The sequence below is a fragment of the Pyrus communis genome, chromosome 3 (genome assembly GCF_041283825.1).
Source record: "Pyrus communis isolate YQ-2024b chromosome 3, ASM4128382v1, whole genome shotgun sequence".
Lineage (NCBI taxonomy): Eukaryota > Viridiplantae > Streptophyta > Magnoliopsida > Rosales > Rosaceae > Pyrus > Pyrus communis.
The window spans coordinates 24260854-24277500 of record NC_142567.1 but is presented as its reverse complement, the minus strand read 5'-3'; the positions used below and the strand labels follow the sequence as shown (position 1 = coordinate 24277500).

The 16647-nt window shown below is 36.4% G+C and overlaps 1 protein-coding gene across 1 annotated transcript; it reads right to left on the bottom strand.

Annotated features, from left to right (window-relative positions):
* Positions 1 to 11278: 11278 nt before the first annotated feature.
* LOC148698182 (uncharacterized) lies at positions 11279 to 14943 on the bottom strand. The gene is made up of 2 exons (XM_088690265.1): positions 14601 to 14943; positions 11279 to 12736 (listed from the first exon to the last, which is right to left on the bottom strand). Exon 2 carries the CDS (start codon positions 12543 to 12545, stop codon positions 11523 to 11525), a length of 1023 nt encoding a protein of 340 aa, XP_088546391.1. The 5' UTR covers positions 12546 to 12736; positions 14601 to 14943; the 3' UTR covers positions 11279 to 11522.
* Between the last annotated feature and the right edge of the window lie 1704 nt (positions 14944 to 16647).

The window sequence follows — 16647 nt, the reverse complement described above, 5'->3', positions numbered from 1 at the left end:
AACAAGCGATGGTTGTGTTGGCCATCCTTGTATAGCGGCAATGAACCCTCGATATTCGGGTCTCAAACCATGGATAATTATTCTCTTCATCCTGGTTTCCCCAATAGGAGCTGTTGGATCTAATTCTGAAATTTCGCGACATATCGACTTCACCTTGTGAAAGTACTGGGCAATCGTCATGTCACGTTGTACCATCGATAGCAGCTCATTCTCGAGAAGTTGCAATTTTGTATCGTTCCTCTTCGAAAAGAGTGTAACAAAAGTGTTCCATGCTTCCTTTTGCGTTTTAGCATCCCGAATGTGCTCCATCATTTCTTCTTCTATTGTGGTCTTTAAGACAAACATTGATTTGCCTGCTTTAATTTTCCACGTCCGCAAGACGCCGTTAGCGTCTTCCGCTGCCGGTTGTGTAACTTCACTACCACCGACAACCTCCCACAAGTCTTGACCTTGAAGGTAAGACTCTATACACGTTGCCCACGTGTTATAGTTTTGGTTGTTGAGTTTCTTGATTCCTCCAACAACTTGAAGATCACCCATCGTATCGGCAAGACTTTGACTACACCGAACAAGCTTGAGTGACTACCGTGCAGAGTAATACACTACTCTCGACACAAAGAAGCTCCCTCTCAAGGTTTGTGATAACCCCAGCAATAATCTCAAGAAACCTTTTCTGATGTGGAAGATCAGTCAAAACTGCAACCACAGAGCATACTCGGAATTTCAAGAGACTTTACAACCAATGCTCTACCAAGAACGATCCCTGACCGACTTGGCTCTGATACCAATTGTTGAATAAGAAGAGTATCCAAGATAACTCTAATGATCCCAAGAAGAAGAAAATAGAGCACACTCTTAAAGAAAGCTCACAAAACAAACTAATTAGCAAAGCTTTTCTTATTTAGCTCTAGGCTTTGTTTTTCCTTGGATGATTTACAATGCTTGAGGACACTACTACAATATAGGCTATCACCGGCGGACCAAAAACCGACAAGAAACCCCGATTTCTGTCGGAAATTTGGGAAAAATCCGACATAAAACACTGCAATGTCGGATTGGAATAGCGACGCCATTGCTACCGTCACTAAAGGGCTTCAGCGTCGCTTTGTTCGCTTAATCCGCCACTACGCAGCGTCGGTTTAAAGCGACGCTGATGTTAACGTCGGTTTAAAGCGACGCTAGTCAACAATTAACTAAATAAAATATGCAAACTAGTGACGGTTTAAAGCGACGTTAGAGAACAATTAAATAAATAAAATATGCAAACTAGTGACGATTTAAAGCGACACCACCTTTGATAATAATAATTTAAAAAAAAGTAGAAATCTGTTTCTGTATTCGTTCTCAAATAATTATAACTCAAAAAAATTATATAATCGAAATAATAAATTTCAATTTTAGGCCAAAACAAACAATAATAAAAATAATTCAAAAGAAAAATAGTGCCATAATATACAAATGTTTTACATCTAACATTCCATATAATTTACAAAAATTCATCCTCCATGCTTTCCTGTGCTTGCCTTTGTCGAAGACCACATATTTTGTAGCTCCATAGTGCCATATATAATACTAGCAACTCCATGCTGCCATGCTTGCCATCAAATCAGTGCTCCAATACTTTACTACTTCAACATTAAGGCTCTAATCTCTATAGATTAAACTCAGGTTTTATACCTTTAAAAAATTATGGATCTGCGATTTCCAGTGTCCTTGCTCTTCTGATCCAACATGCATAAATACAAAAAAAACAATTAAAAACCAAGAAACAAAAATAAATTTTCAATTTAAGCATAAAACTATTTAGAATACAAAATAGAAACTAAAATTAATAATCATAATAATTTAAAAATGAACCACCTTCAAGCTCTTCCTCCTCGAATTGGAGTTCTTCAGAATGTTGATCTTCAAACTGGTGATCCAAAGCAAACGGGGAAGGAGTTGAGGAAAAAATGAAAAGGAGGAAGAAGGGGACGCACAGATGAAATGGGGAAGGAGAAGAAGAAAGTCTGAAATTGGAGGAGAAATGAAAGCACGGTTGAAATGGGAAAGAGAGGGGTTTAAATATGGGTACTTAGTTTGCGTCCGTTAAAACCGACGCAAACGTCTGACACTTTTTTTGAAATTCACATAGCGTCGCTTTAATGAAACTCGCGTCGCTTTAATGAAACTAGCGTCGCTTTAAACCGACACAAACTTCTGACACTTTTTGAAATTCACATAGCGTCGCTTTAATGAAACTAGCGTCGCTTTAAACCGACACAAACTTCTGACACTTTTTGAAATTCACATAGCGTCGCTTTAATGAAACTTGTGTCGCTTTAATGAAACTAGCGTCGCTTTAATGAAACTAGCGTCGCTTTTAACCGACGCCAACTTCTGACACACTTTTTGAAATTCACATAGCGTCGCTTTAATGACACTAGCGTCGGTTAAAACCGACACTAAGTCTCTCCATCCATTCAAACAAGCGGGAAATTTCCCGCCTAATATTTCAAATACTATAATTTTATATATATTAATTTTATAACCCTAAAAAATACTATAATAATTATATATATTAATGTAACAATTTTATACCCCTAAAAACTATAATAATTATATATATATATATATATTAAATTAAATTTTAAAAATTGGTGACCGTTGGATCAGTTTCAATATACATACCATTCAATTTCTTTAAGTGTTATACATACAAAATAAATAAATTTAAATCTACTTAATAAATATATATATACACACACCATTGAACTTGATGGGATACAAATTCTATGGAACTTTTCAATGGTTATAAAACGAAAAACTAATTTAAATCAATATGTCGCTTTAAAGCGACACTGGGTTTCAAAATATTTAAAAAAACTAATTTAAAGCGACATTAGATTTCAAAATATTTAAAAAAATAATTTAGTGTCAGTTATAAGCGACACTCATATAAGGGTAGGTTTTTGGGTGTGCAAAGCACCATTTTTGCACAAGTCAAACCACCTGGTTTTTTCTTCTAAAAAAGAAAACATATATTCCGTATAATACCTCCTGGTCCCAAAATAAGATCTCTTCAATTAATTGGAAGGATACTTCTGAGAATTTGTATTACACAAGAGCAAAAAAATAATAAAAGTTGAGGGCCATATTTGTGCGCTATACAGCACACACACTCCACACTCTGTCCATCAATTGATAGTGAAATTAGTTTGACGGTTGAGATCGTTGAAATTAGTTTCGGAGAATTCATATCCCATCAAAACAATAGATTGACTAACACTTAGAGTTTATTTATACTTTCATTAAGTATAACATAAGATTTTGTGGTATCCACTTGTGTAAATATTTTAATTTGAAGATCGAATTCATTCATTCTATTCATAAAGGGTCAATGAGTGTAGCTGTAAAAAATCATCAAAATCGGAGTTAAAATAACCGTTAAATCGTGATTTTTCGTTTATAACCGTCGAAAAGCGTTGTCCCGTTACTTGATCTCTGAATGTTTGTTTTTTGTGATTTTTTGCTGATGTGATCTCGAAGCATATGCAAACAAGTTTGACGGTTGGGATCGTTGAAATTAGTTTCGGAGAATTCGTATCCCATCAAAACAATAGATTGACTAACAATTAGAGTTTATTTATACTTTCATTAAGTATAACATAAGATTTTGTGGTATCCACTTGTGTAAATATTTTAAATTGAAGATCGAATTCATTCATTCTATTCATATAGGGTCAAGGAATGTAGCTGTAAAAAATCATCAAAATCGGAGTTAAAATAACCGTTAAATCGTGATTTTTCGTTTATAACCGTCGAAAAGCTTTGTCTCGTTACTTGATCTCTGAATGTTTATTTTTTGTGATTTTTTGCTGATGTGATCTTGAAGCATATGCAAACAAGTTTGACGGTTGGGATCGTTAAAATTAGTTTCGGAGAATTCGTATCCCATCAAAACAATAGATTGACTAATACTTAGAGTTTATTTATACTTTCATTAAGTATAACATAAGATTTTGTGGTATCTACTTGTGTAAATATTTTAATTTGAAGATCGAATTCATTCATTGTATTCATATAGGGTCAAGGAGTGTAGCTGTACAAAATCATCAAAATCGGAGTTAAAATAACCGTTAAATCGTGATTTTTCGTTTATAACCGTCGAAAAGCTTTGTCCCGTTACTTGATCTCTGAATGTTTGTTTTTTGTGATTTTTTGCTGACGTGATCTCGAAGCATATGCAAACAAGTTTGACGGTTGGGATCGTTGAAATTAGTTTCGGAGAATTCGTATCCCATCAAAACAATAGATTGACTAACACTTGGAGTTTATTTATACTTTCATTAAGTATAACATAAGATTTTGTGGTATCCACTTGTGTAAATATTTTAAATTGAAGATCGAATTCATTCATTCTATTCATATAGGGTCAAGGAATGTAGCTGTAAAAAATCATCAAAATCGGAGTTAAAATAACCGTTAAATCGTGATTTTTTGTTTATAACCGTCGAAAAGCTTTGTCCCGTTACTTGATCTCTGAATGTTTGTTTTTTGTGATTTTTTGCTGATGTGATCTCGAAGCATATGCAAACAAGTTTGACGGTTGGGATCGTTGAAATTAGTTTCGGAGAATTTGTATCCCATCAAAACAATAGATTGACTAACACTTAGAGTTTATTTATACTTTCATTAAGTATAACATAAGATTTTGTGGTATCCACTTGTGTAAATATTTTAATTTGAAGATCGAATCCATTTATTGTATTCATATAGGGTCAGGAGTGTAGCTGTAAAAAATCATCAAAATCGGAGTTAAAATAACCGTTAAATCGTGATTTTTCGTTTATAACTGTCGAAATTAGTTTCATAGAATTCGTATCCAATCAAGTTCAATGGTGTGTGTGTATATATATATATTAAGTAGATTTAAATTTATTTATTTTGTATGTATAACACTTAAGAAATTGAATCGTATGTATATTTAAGCCACCAATCCAATGATCACCAATTTTTTAAAATTTAATTTAATATATATATATATATAATTATTATAGTTTTTAGGGATATAAAATTTAATTTAATATATATATATATATAAAATTTAATATATATATATATATACACACTTTATGTCGCTTAAAAGCGACACTAGTATTTAAAAATTATTAAAATAATGTTTACGTCGGTTTAAAAGCGACACTAGTATTTAAAAATTATTAAAATATATGTTTACGTCGGTTTAAAAGCGACATAAACATTTAATAACGCTTATAAGCGACAGTAAATCCGACGTCATGTTCAGTTAGTGTCGCAACTGCCTAATCCGCTACTATATTAGATTAAAGCGACACCACCCTCCGACACTATAGCCCCCTTTTGTAGTAGTGGGACTTGGGTATTTATAGCAAACCAAATGATTAAACTAAGATTATTTATTACCACACAAAACACATTAATTGCACCTAATAATTTTTTTTTTCTTTTTCACTCAACCATACCTAACATTGCCTAACTTTCCATACCTAATTTTGACATTGATTTTCAACACCTAGGTGTGTGTAGGGGTTGTGTGTGTTCACGAGAACTTCATAGAAATTAGAAAAGATGTTGTCAACTATATACTTCCATCCAAATCCCTCCAGCTAGCCCTTCCGAATTCAGTATTGTGAAACACGTATGGTCAAACAAAACAAGTAACAATGGAATGTACGACCAGAATAATTTACGAAATGTTACATTGGCGAGAAAAATAAACTCAACTAACACATGTACCAACTGCAACCTTTGACAAAAACAAGAATTGTAGAGGTTCTTTTGAAGCTTCGAACCGAGATTTAAAACTGGCCCTTTGGCATAACAAAGGAAGATAAGACTGGAGTCGAATTCAACAATAACCCTTGCGACACACAAACTATAACATGGAACTGAACAATAGAAAAACCAATTCTCCATTAACAAAAGTCCTACTATCCAACTTTAACATAAATTTCTACATAAACTTCTATCACCCAGGTTGAGAGCTCTACCTAATTCAACATCCATTTTTCTATAGCAAGTCAAATTGCAATATACGGACCGTCAGCTTCTTTTCCTTTTCTGGAGTTCACACTGCTTCAGTAAAGCTGAGATACCCTCCTTCAGTGAGGCTCTCCTCGTTTGCTCAAAGTTCCATAATTCTGGTATTGCGTACCTACCACTGGGATTATACTCATTCAATTCCAGCAAGGCAGTTGTCACAGCATTGTAAACATGAACACCGTACTCATCCTTTAAATTTTTCAGTTTGTCATCTTTCTCATCAATAGTTTGCTGTATGGGTAAAATAAACATAATCCAGTTAGAAGGGCATGAGAAATGAGATGTACTGGAACAAATCAATTGAGTACGACAAAGTTAGAGCATGATAATGATGGGCCAAAAGAACGGCAATCAAAATGTGAATAGACTGTACACTACACCACTGCCGATGTCATATAAATGGAACCTGACTCAACACACAGAACAAGCTCCTTGTTGTACAAAACCTAGCCAGTACGAGCTTCAGAAGCCTAAACCTTCAAGATGAAAGGCTATAGGAGGCATACATGAAGGTGCAAATTCACAGGACTAAACCTAAACCTTGAAGAAGAAAGGTCATAGTAAATATGAAAATGCCAATTCAGGGGACCGGTTGCGCTTAGATATATCCTGAACAAAAACTGGATATGGAACAATAACATGGATAACTTATTTAAGTGAAACCACATGCACTCATGAGAAGTACAAGCTGGTGTAATGGGAGCAACAATCAATTGTATTCTATGGATGCTTGATAGTGCATTACAAGTTAAAATACTTGCCTTCGCAACTCCAGAAGGATCCATGCTCATCTTGAATGGATACCAGCTTGAATCTGCAAGATAATCCTCCCACAAAGAGCACAGCATTGCTGCCTGGTCATCTGCTGCTTCGTCCGTTGGATATTTTCTCTTGCATGCAGTTTGAAATGGTTCGCAATCCAGATCACCCATTCTCTTCACGCCAATAACAGCAGGACTTATTGATTCCCATCCCTGCAAAGTAGTCCCACCAAACGACAAGAGAAAATCACATTCACAAGCAAGAACAATGATTGCCAATTGAATTTAAAAATTAGAAGTAAACAATGATTGCCTGGTCATCTGCTGCTTCGTCCGTCGGATATTTTCTCCTGCATGCAGTTTGAAATGGTTCGCAATCCAGATCACTCATTCTCTTCACTCCAATAACAGCAGGACTTATTGATTCCCATCCCTGCAAAGGAGTCCCACCAAACGAACAAGAGAAAAATCACATTCACAAGCAAGAACAAGAGGAAGAAAAAAAAAAAAAAACACTCTAGCTAAAAATTTATGGATTCTCCAACCAATTGTATAGAGTATTCAAAAGATTAAACCAGAAAAGAAGCATGTTATAATGAGAATTGTATGTTGGACGGTGTAAATAAATCCTCTATCTGGTGGTCTCTAGACTCTCTACCACATATCTTTCGAACAACAGAAGTGCTAATATATATACAGGTGATGTAGCAACATTTAAAGTCCAATGCCATTGTATACCAAGATTTTAGAAACTTAAGAATATGGTCGATGGGATCTGACATTGGACCTGCATTATGTAAACATCTAAATAATATAAAAAAGAAATTACCAACGACAGATGCAGATAAGATTAATGCAGAATGATTTGTCTTTGATGAAAAGTTTTCTATTTTAGAGTTAAATTTTTTACTAATTTAAATTCAATGTAGATACCTATCCAAAATATTTTTTTTGACAGATTGAATAATTGTATTTAAAATTAGTAGAATGAATAAAATACAAGCACAGAAATTGAAGACCCTTAGCATACATACATTGATTAAATCCTTACGAGCCTCCTGTAATTCATCATTACTCATGCGCTCCCTTATAGCAAGTGTAGTGTTAAGAGCTTCAGCATCATCCAAATCCTCTTTCATATGTTCTAACTTTTCTTGAATGTTATCCATCACATGCCCATCCTCATCATCCTGATCGTGCTCCATTGGCTCCTGCTTGACATCCTTAACACAAAATTGATCCTTATATTGAAAACAAAACTTTTCCAACACCTCGATTTTCCTATAAAGTAGCACAATTTCTTCCTGCCATTGTCAATCAATCACAAAACGGAAATTTCAAAACTCATTTGTATATGATTAATTTGAAACATTTCTCCTAGGCTTAATAATAGATTGAAAACAAACCGTTTGTGCAAAAATTGTCTCATCAGCCTCCCTATTGGTAAGCTTCTTATGCTGAAAGAAAAAGGTATAGCTTATATTAAATAATGTCTTAGACGGTCATATTCTGGCCAGTCGATTAGCCAACGACAGAAATAAGTAATTTAAGCATACCTTTTTTTTTAATAATAAACTACCGATCGCTTGGCTCGTGAGTTTCTATCACACCCTTACATTTCGAGATATTTACAATGCTACTTCAGTGTTTGCCATTGAATAAGTTTCGTCCAAATTTGGTAACTTTTTAAGTAAACCCGTTCATGTACTCTGCTCGGGCTTATGGTTGTTAGAACAAAAGTCAAAAGTAAAAAGGTATAGTGCTTCTGCAATTGCAAATGTTATATCTTCAATGTCTGACATCAAGATCTATTTGTCGTGAATTAGGATGAGTACATACATGAATCTATGCAGTTTTAGACTTTGGTAAATTTAACCAAACGTTTTTGAAAAATAAGAAGTTAATCCAAGTTCTGTATATTTGAAAATGTCAAAGTAAAATATTTTGGCTTGGGGTATATCCTGAGATACAAGAAAAACATCTAACAAATCAATGTTGTTATTTATTACATATTGGTGTAGACAGAATCGTTATAGTTTTAAAAGTTATCGGTTTCAAAATGTATTATTACATAAAAGAAAATGACAAGTCGATAGCTAAACTACCGGGTAAGGGAGTTTGAACTCGAATGCGTAAGTGAGAGCATAATGTCCTAACCAAAAGGTCTATTATATAAATTCTTTTCTTATAACGATATTCTAAACAACTCAAATCTACGTGCAGGAAGAAGATTTGTACCGCCAATCAGCTATTTATGATTTAAAACTAACAAGCAAAACATCTGCAAGGGTAGATGTGTCAAGGCGTGTGTGGATTAGACTTAAATAAAACCCACCAAAAAACTTATCAGTCAGGACTCTACCATTCATTTTCCTTTTGTTTGCCCCCAAATTTTCTCAGCAACCAAACAGTCCATTTCAAATTGCAAACAACAAAAAAAGCAGAATCACAAAGATCAATACACGAAATCATAAATTTCTCAGCTAATCCTCTGTTTGGTTACCCAAAAATACAGAGTCCCAACTCGGTTTTCCTATATCACTCGCATTTGAGTTCAAAATTCATACCTCGGTTTCTTGGAGACAGACATTTCGAAACGCTAGCCGCTAACCTCAAATCTCAAGTTCTGGACCGACAACCAAACGACGCCGTTATTTCAGCCTCGAAGCTTAAGACGACAGTGTGGCCTCAGGTACGAAAGAGATAACGACGCTCTCGTCAACGTCGTCTACGAGAAAGCCATTCCGACAACGGTCAGGGAAAAGCTCGGCAAATGCAATGAAATGGGAAGCTGAAACGACGCCATGACCGTGTTGGCGGCCAGACGACGACGGAAAGGACGAGACTGCGGCAGAGAAAATGGCGTTTAGGATTTTAGAGAGGGAGAGAGAGTGGAGACGAAGAGTGTGGAGTTTTAGAGAGAGAAAGAGAGAGGAGAGAGAGGAGAAGGGGTCTCTGCAAATTCAACACACTATTTAGTATTTACCCTTTCGTTCCCGAAAAACACCCGTTCTTGAATTTCTCTCTATTTTCCAATTTTTTTTATTTACCATTTTTAAAAATCGTCTTCGCGAGTGTGTAATAAATTCTTCTACTCGCTACGGATTGGGCGGGATTATAGTGACTGCTTGATCGGACGGCGTGATGTTTGCAACAAAAGCGAGTGCGGATTCAAGAGGAACTAGTGGCGTTTGGGGGTGGGTCTACCACATGCTTTGTGTGGCCTGACCTTGTGGGCCATTTACGACACGTGGAGGCTGGAGAATGCATGTGCCTATTGGCGAGTACTGTACTACCAACAGTTCTTTGACCAAAGAAAGAGCTGGGGTAATAAAAATTGCTGGAAATTGAATAAAACCATAATCACGAGCTGATGGTTCAGTAGTAAATGACAGATTTTGAGATTTTTTTAAAATTAAAAACTGGATGTCTTGGTTCGAAACGCAATATTGGTGTGAAAGTTAGACTTGTGGCTAGGAGAAGCTGAAATGCTTCTGTAAGTCTTCTTAGCTACTGAAAGAAGTGAATAATTGTAGCTTGCCACTAATTGTTTCCCATTTAAAAATAAAATAAAACCATAAACCCCGATTGTGTGTCAGATTTTCTTTATTTGATTTTACTCTTTGTGAATGTTTTGACCTTTGATTAAGAACCTGCTTAATATACATGGATCAAAATTTTATATAAATTATTTCCTCTAGGGTTGAACTCTATCGCGTAATGCAACGCAATTTATGTGTTGTAAAATGTAGATTGTTATAATTGTGAAAATTTTAGAAAGATAGAACGCGGTTTATCACTAGTCGCATTGATATTAGTTCTATTCAATCACTTGTACAATCAATAATATATCTAGTTTTTATGCAAAATGTCTATTTGAAGATAATTGTTTAATATAAATTGTGATTTTTGTTTTGTATGATTTTGAAAAGATGGAAAGCCTTGACCATGTTGTCTCTTGTATGCATGGCGCAATGGATCGGAACAAGCGTGATACTATCATTCGTGAGTTTCGATCCAGCTCTTCTCGTGTTCTTATAACTACCGATCTCTTGAAAGGCGAATTTGAACCACATTATTGTTAGCATATTGTAAGGCTTAGCAGACTCTCTCGCTTCTTTAATGTAACTAATATCGTTTGTTAAAAAAAATAATAAACTACCGATCACTTGGCTCGTGGTATTGATGTACAGCAAGTGTCCCTTGTCATCAATTATGATCTGCCTAATCAGCCAGAGAATTACCTTCATCGTATCGGGCGCAGTGGAAGGTTTGTTAGAAAAGGTGTTGCCATCAACTTTGTGACTAGGGATAGTGAGGGAGTGATGCGTGCCATTGAGAGGTTTTACAATGTGGTCATCGGGGAGCTGCCAAAAACCTTCTGCCATATTTTTATCTGCAGAGGCCCGGCAACAAAAGCACAAAAGATTTTACTCCTATACAATGACAGAAACACCATGAACATCATAAAATCACATTCTGAAAACTGTAATTCATGAAGAGTCTTACATCACAACAACAACAACAAAACCTTATTCCACCAAGTAGGGTCGGCTGTATGAATTCTAGAACGCCCTCGGTTAGGCTGTATGAAGAGTCTTACATCACACTGTGCTCGGTCACTGTATGAAAAGTCTTACATCACAAAATCATAAAAACTAAAGTCGAAGAAATTGTTGCTAAACAGTACATGTTACTTTAGCGAGTTAATCGATCCCTAAGCACAGCGTTGATTTCATATAAAGTAACATTGCGAGCAATGTAGCATGTGTAAAGGGGATCTCCTCCTACTCTTCCGAGGATGTAGCAGCCTCTCGGTTTGGCAGGCTTGTTTCCAATAGCAGCAACTCCAGGTTGGATTCCGAACCAGTTCACATCATAAATGAATCCGACTGGACGTCCAGGAGAATCAGCAGTAATAGAATCCGGAGTCTTTGGCGGGCGAGCAGCGGCAAGTGCGGAGAGCACAACTGGATCATCCACATAACCCATGGACATAAATGACCACGGAAAAGGATTTCTGGCTTGATTACCGTCAAGCACGAAAGCACGAACAGCATCCTCAAGCTGATAATGAGACTGATGCACGGTGCCCATAACGTTAAACAAACCAGAAGAAGTGTTGGTTAAAGCACAGGTTGTCCAAAATGAACCAAAATTAGGAGTGGTGTCAATTGGAGAGCATTGAGCTCCACAAGCACGGAGGGCTTCCACCAATTGATTGTAACCTTCTTCATCTGGAATCTGAGTCTCTTTACGACCATAATTCTCCATATATTTGAAGTCCGGGGCATAGATAACAAGGATGTCAGCAGCTGCATCAGAGATCCTGAGAGGTCCAATGCTCTGCAGCAAAGATGAAATTAAAGTAGGAAATACCATCCTTGAACAGCATGGAGCTCTAGGATTCATTCTCGCCACCTTGATGTATGGGGAGTAGCACTCAGCAACGGCACGCAGCCTGTTGTAGCAGCACCACGGACCATAAATGACCATGCTGTTGATGCCAGCGGTAATCAGCTCTGTGACAGTGGCATCCGTCCCAGAGTAGTGGCAGCGCAAGGCATCCCAGTTACAATAAACATCACTGAGGACTGATGTGAGCCGAGTAGCAAGATGGTCGAGGAAGATAGCATGGGTGACAATAGAAGGATGAGTCGTACCAGGAACAATCTTTAAACGACCGTCAGCAACAAGATCCTCAAAGACATTCTGTGCCATTGGATGATCACGAATCACAGCTAGAATCACAGCTAGCTAATAAGTATTGGCAGGTTTTATCACAAAAGGGGATCGGTGGTATCAGTAGTGGAGCCGCTAAGTTTCCTATTTGGTATTCCACAGAACACAATAACAAATGTTTCTGACTTTTCCCCAATTTCATTCTCTTCTTCAGCCTTCTTCAAGATTTCCTGTATACAAAATGTCCAAGTCCAACAATAAGACTTTCCAAACTAAAGTCTTTGGCCTTGTTTGGTGTTTGGGATTGGCTTGGATTGGATAAACACTTGGACAAGATTTTGTAGTTGCATCCGTTTCTTCTTTCAAGATACATTAAATCTAGAGAGTTATCTAACCCAAGCCAATTCTAGACACCATACGATTTTTCCCGTAAAATAAAAAGAAGATAAGTTTATGTAAATGCCACCCAAGTGAGACAGAAACAGAACATCCTAAGGGCAATAATTAGCTTGACAGACAAATCGACAAATATGCGTGATGGGTTTTTTCAAGTAAAAACCACACACATAAAAAAACAAATTCCACCAATATAAATCTGAAAACACACTGATAACTCAAAAACTGGTTCCATCCAACTTAGTTGTAGAATTAAGCAACAAGTTTCGATTAATTGTATATGCTACATCTTCGCTAATGGGTTTCAGAGGTTGAAGATGTTGTTCTTGCAGCAAAGAGAGCAGGTCGCGGGTACGCGCTGCTGGCTGCAAGAGTGTATATTCACACCCTCAATATAGAAAATTCAAAGTTTGTACTGCAAGTTTTTGGTTTCATATCATCCTTCCTCAATTCCGAATTCTACGTTTCATAAAATGATTTGGAGTCTCTTCTATATCTGCGTGAATCATGCTTTGATAATTTTTTTCTTTAACTATTAACTTTCTTTCGTCGTCCACGATGCTGTGAGGACCTGCTAGACTAATAGCAAGGAGAATGTTTCCAAGAGCATTCTTTACCGAATTTTTATCACACTGTTTCATTGCAGGTTGTTTACGTTGCTAAGCAATCAAGTAAGTTTCATTCAAATTTGGAGAATTTTTAATTGAACCCCGTTCATGTACTCTGCCCAGGCATTTTAAAAACACTTTTAAACGCGCCATTAGACTTTGGTAGATTTAATCCAAGGTATGTATATTTGGAAACGTTAAGTAAAATCTTTTGGCCTTTGGTATATATCCTGAGATACAAGAAAAACATCTAACAAATTAATTTTGTTATTTATTACATGTTGTTTTAAATCGCTATAGTTTTAAAAGTTATTGGATTTAAAATGTATTATTACATAAACAAAAAAATATTGATAAGCCAGTATCTAAACTACACGGGGAGGGGACTCGAACACAGTGTACTGGTGAGAGCACAATGTCTTAGCCAAACGGCCTATCATACATCTGCTATTTATTGTATAAATTCTTTTATTAAAGGTGATATTCTAAACAACTCAAATTTACGCGGGAAAAAGATTCGGACCGGCCACAATATCCTAGCCAAACGGCCACATTTGCTATTTATTATATAAAATTTTTTTCTTAAAAAGTGATATTCTAAACTACATAAATCTATGCGGGAAAAAGATACGGACCGCCAAGGGATTTTTATTATTTAAAACTAATAAGTAAAACATTTGCAAGGGTAAATGTGTCAAGGTGTGTATGGTTTAGATTTTAAATAAAAGAAAACTAATCAAAATAATTTAAAAACTTTGAATTTTAACAATAAAAATAAAATAAATGATAAAATGAATAGTATCAGAATTAATATTTTAATGTAAAAATATGATTTTTCGTTAAAATTCTTTTCAAATAAAAACTCACCAAAAAACTGATCAGTCAGGACTCGGACATTCATTTTCGTTTTGTTCCCCCCAGGAAAATATTTCTCAGCAACCAAACACTCCATTTCAAATTAAAAACAACAAAAGCAGCAGAATCACAAAGATCAATACACAAAATCTGAAATTTCTCAGCTAATCCTCAACTCTGTTTTCGGGAAACCAAGCAGCTCTAAGTCACTCGCCTTTGAGTTAGAAATGCATACCTCGGTTTCTTAGAGATAACGACGCTTTCTCAAACGTCGTCTACGAGAAGGCCATCCAGGCAACGATCAGCGAAAATCGGGAAATACAGTGAAATTGGAAGCTGAAAGGACACCGTGGCCGAGTTGGCGGCCAGACGACGGCGGATATGACTAGAATTGCGGCAGAGAAAATGGCGTTTAGGGTTTTAGAGAGGCAGTGAATGCAGTAAAGAATCTGGAATTTGAGACAGAGAGAGAGAGAGAGAAGGGGGTCTCTGCAGCTTGAAAATGGCGTTTAGAATTTCCGAAAAATATCCATCTAAAATTTCTCTCTATTTCCGGATTTTTTTTGTTTTTGTTATTTAATGGAAACCTCCGCGCGAGAGTGTAATAATAGATTCTACTCGCTAGTTCTGCGACAAGGCTGCTAGTTCTGCGAAGTTCACAAATCTTGGCCTTTGGATTCTCGAGCCTGAAGATAAGGCTGCTAGTTCTGCGAAGTTCACAAATCGTCGGCACCGGATTCGGTCACAGTGATTATATTCGTGAGAGTATAACACATCGAATCGACACTAGACTGTACGGACACAAGTATTCAAAGGTGATGTATGTCTTGATGGTGAATATGATTCGGCCGTCAGAATGCCGAACTCTAAACCTCACTTGTGAGTATCCAATCATAAATCACTCAGCGTTCAATGCGCCGAATATCGTAACTCGTAATACCTTACGTCGCCGAGAAGGCTAATAAGATGACCTCTGTCAATAAGGATTCGAAAACCCTTCTCGATCGAGACTTGGATTGGTAACCAATCGGCCTCGACGCAGTGCTGTTTATCTAAACTGAAAGTGCTCCTCGGTCAGCTGATTTTACAACAACAGTACTGTTTATCCAAACTGAAGGTGTTCGCCGGTTGGCTTCACAGTGATGTTTATCCAAACTGAATATGTGTCGGTGGGAAAAAGAAAATAAAAAAATCTCAAGATGTTTGAGAGGTTTTACGCAGGGCAGTTGTGTGTTGAATTGGAGGTTATTTTTACGTTGCACATCGCCTTGTATTTATAGGGTTGATATTTGCTTGACACAGTTAAATAATTGTGTAGAGTTCAATCGGGATTCTGCCACCTTCTCCACATAATCTGCGATATCCAAAATCCCAAATGAGCTAATGTAGACCACGTGCATTTGTGGTAATGGCCCCAGGGAACAATTCTGATATTTGATGGTATCTTACCCTGCATATCCTCCCCTCAATGCCACGTGCTCCTTCCTTATCTTTTGCATGGCACCAATTTAAACCAAAGATTGGTTTTGATGATGTTTGAATGCCTCGCAAGCCGTGAATCTCCATGGTCCAACTTCCATGCACCAATGACATTCCAATTTGTATAACTTCATCATTATCCCAAACTACGCATCCTGACTTTTCAAACCCCATTTACCATGCTGCTCCAATCTGATAACAGGAATCCCAAGTCCACTTGAACTATACTTGTTCGAAGATATAATGTCAAAATGATTCAAATTAAAAGATAATTATTATGATAAAAACCATAATATTATCCTTTAATAGTAACAAATATATCTTCATTTTTTATCCAACGGTTAAGAGTTATGCTCATTCAACGGTCTATATTACTCGGGCCGATAGTGTAAAATCGGGTCCAAACATTGCCCCCCAGTTTCCTTGAGCTTCGGCTCGTAGGCCAAATGGTTAAGGAAATTAATTGTTCGTAGCCAACAAAATCTCATCGTATCACTGAAAAAGAAACTTTGCTCTTAGGCAATAACACCCATGTTCGACCATCCAACTCATACGGTCAAGAAACCCAAAACTTGCAAAGGGGTCGAGAAAAATGAGGTCAGGCAAGGTCAAGAAACATTAGACCGAGGTAATATCATCAAAACCACCACCGAATAACCATCATTCGGCTTTACATTATGTTTGGATGAGGGAAATAAACATGAAATTTTGGTAAAAGTTAGAATTTATAAATTGATAGGCACCAATTCTTTTGTTTGGATTCATAAAAATAGAAATTTAGAATTTCCGCGTGAAAAAAAAAA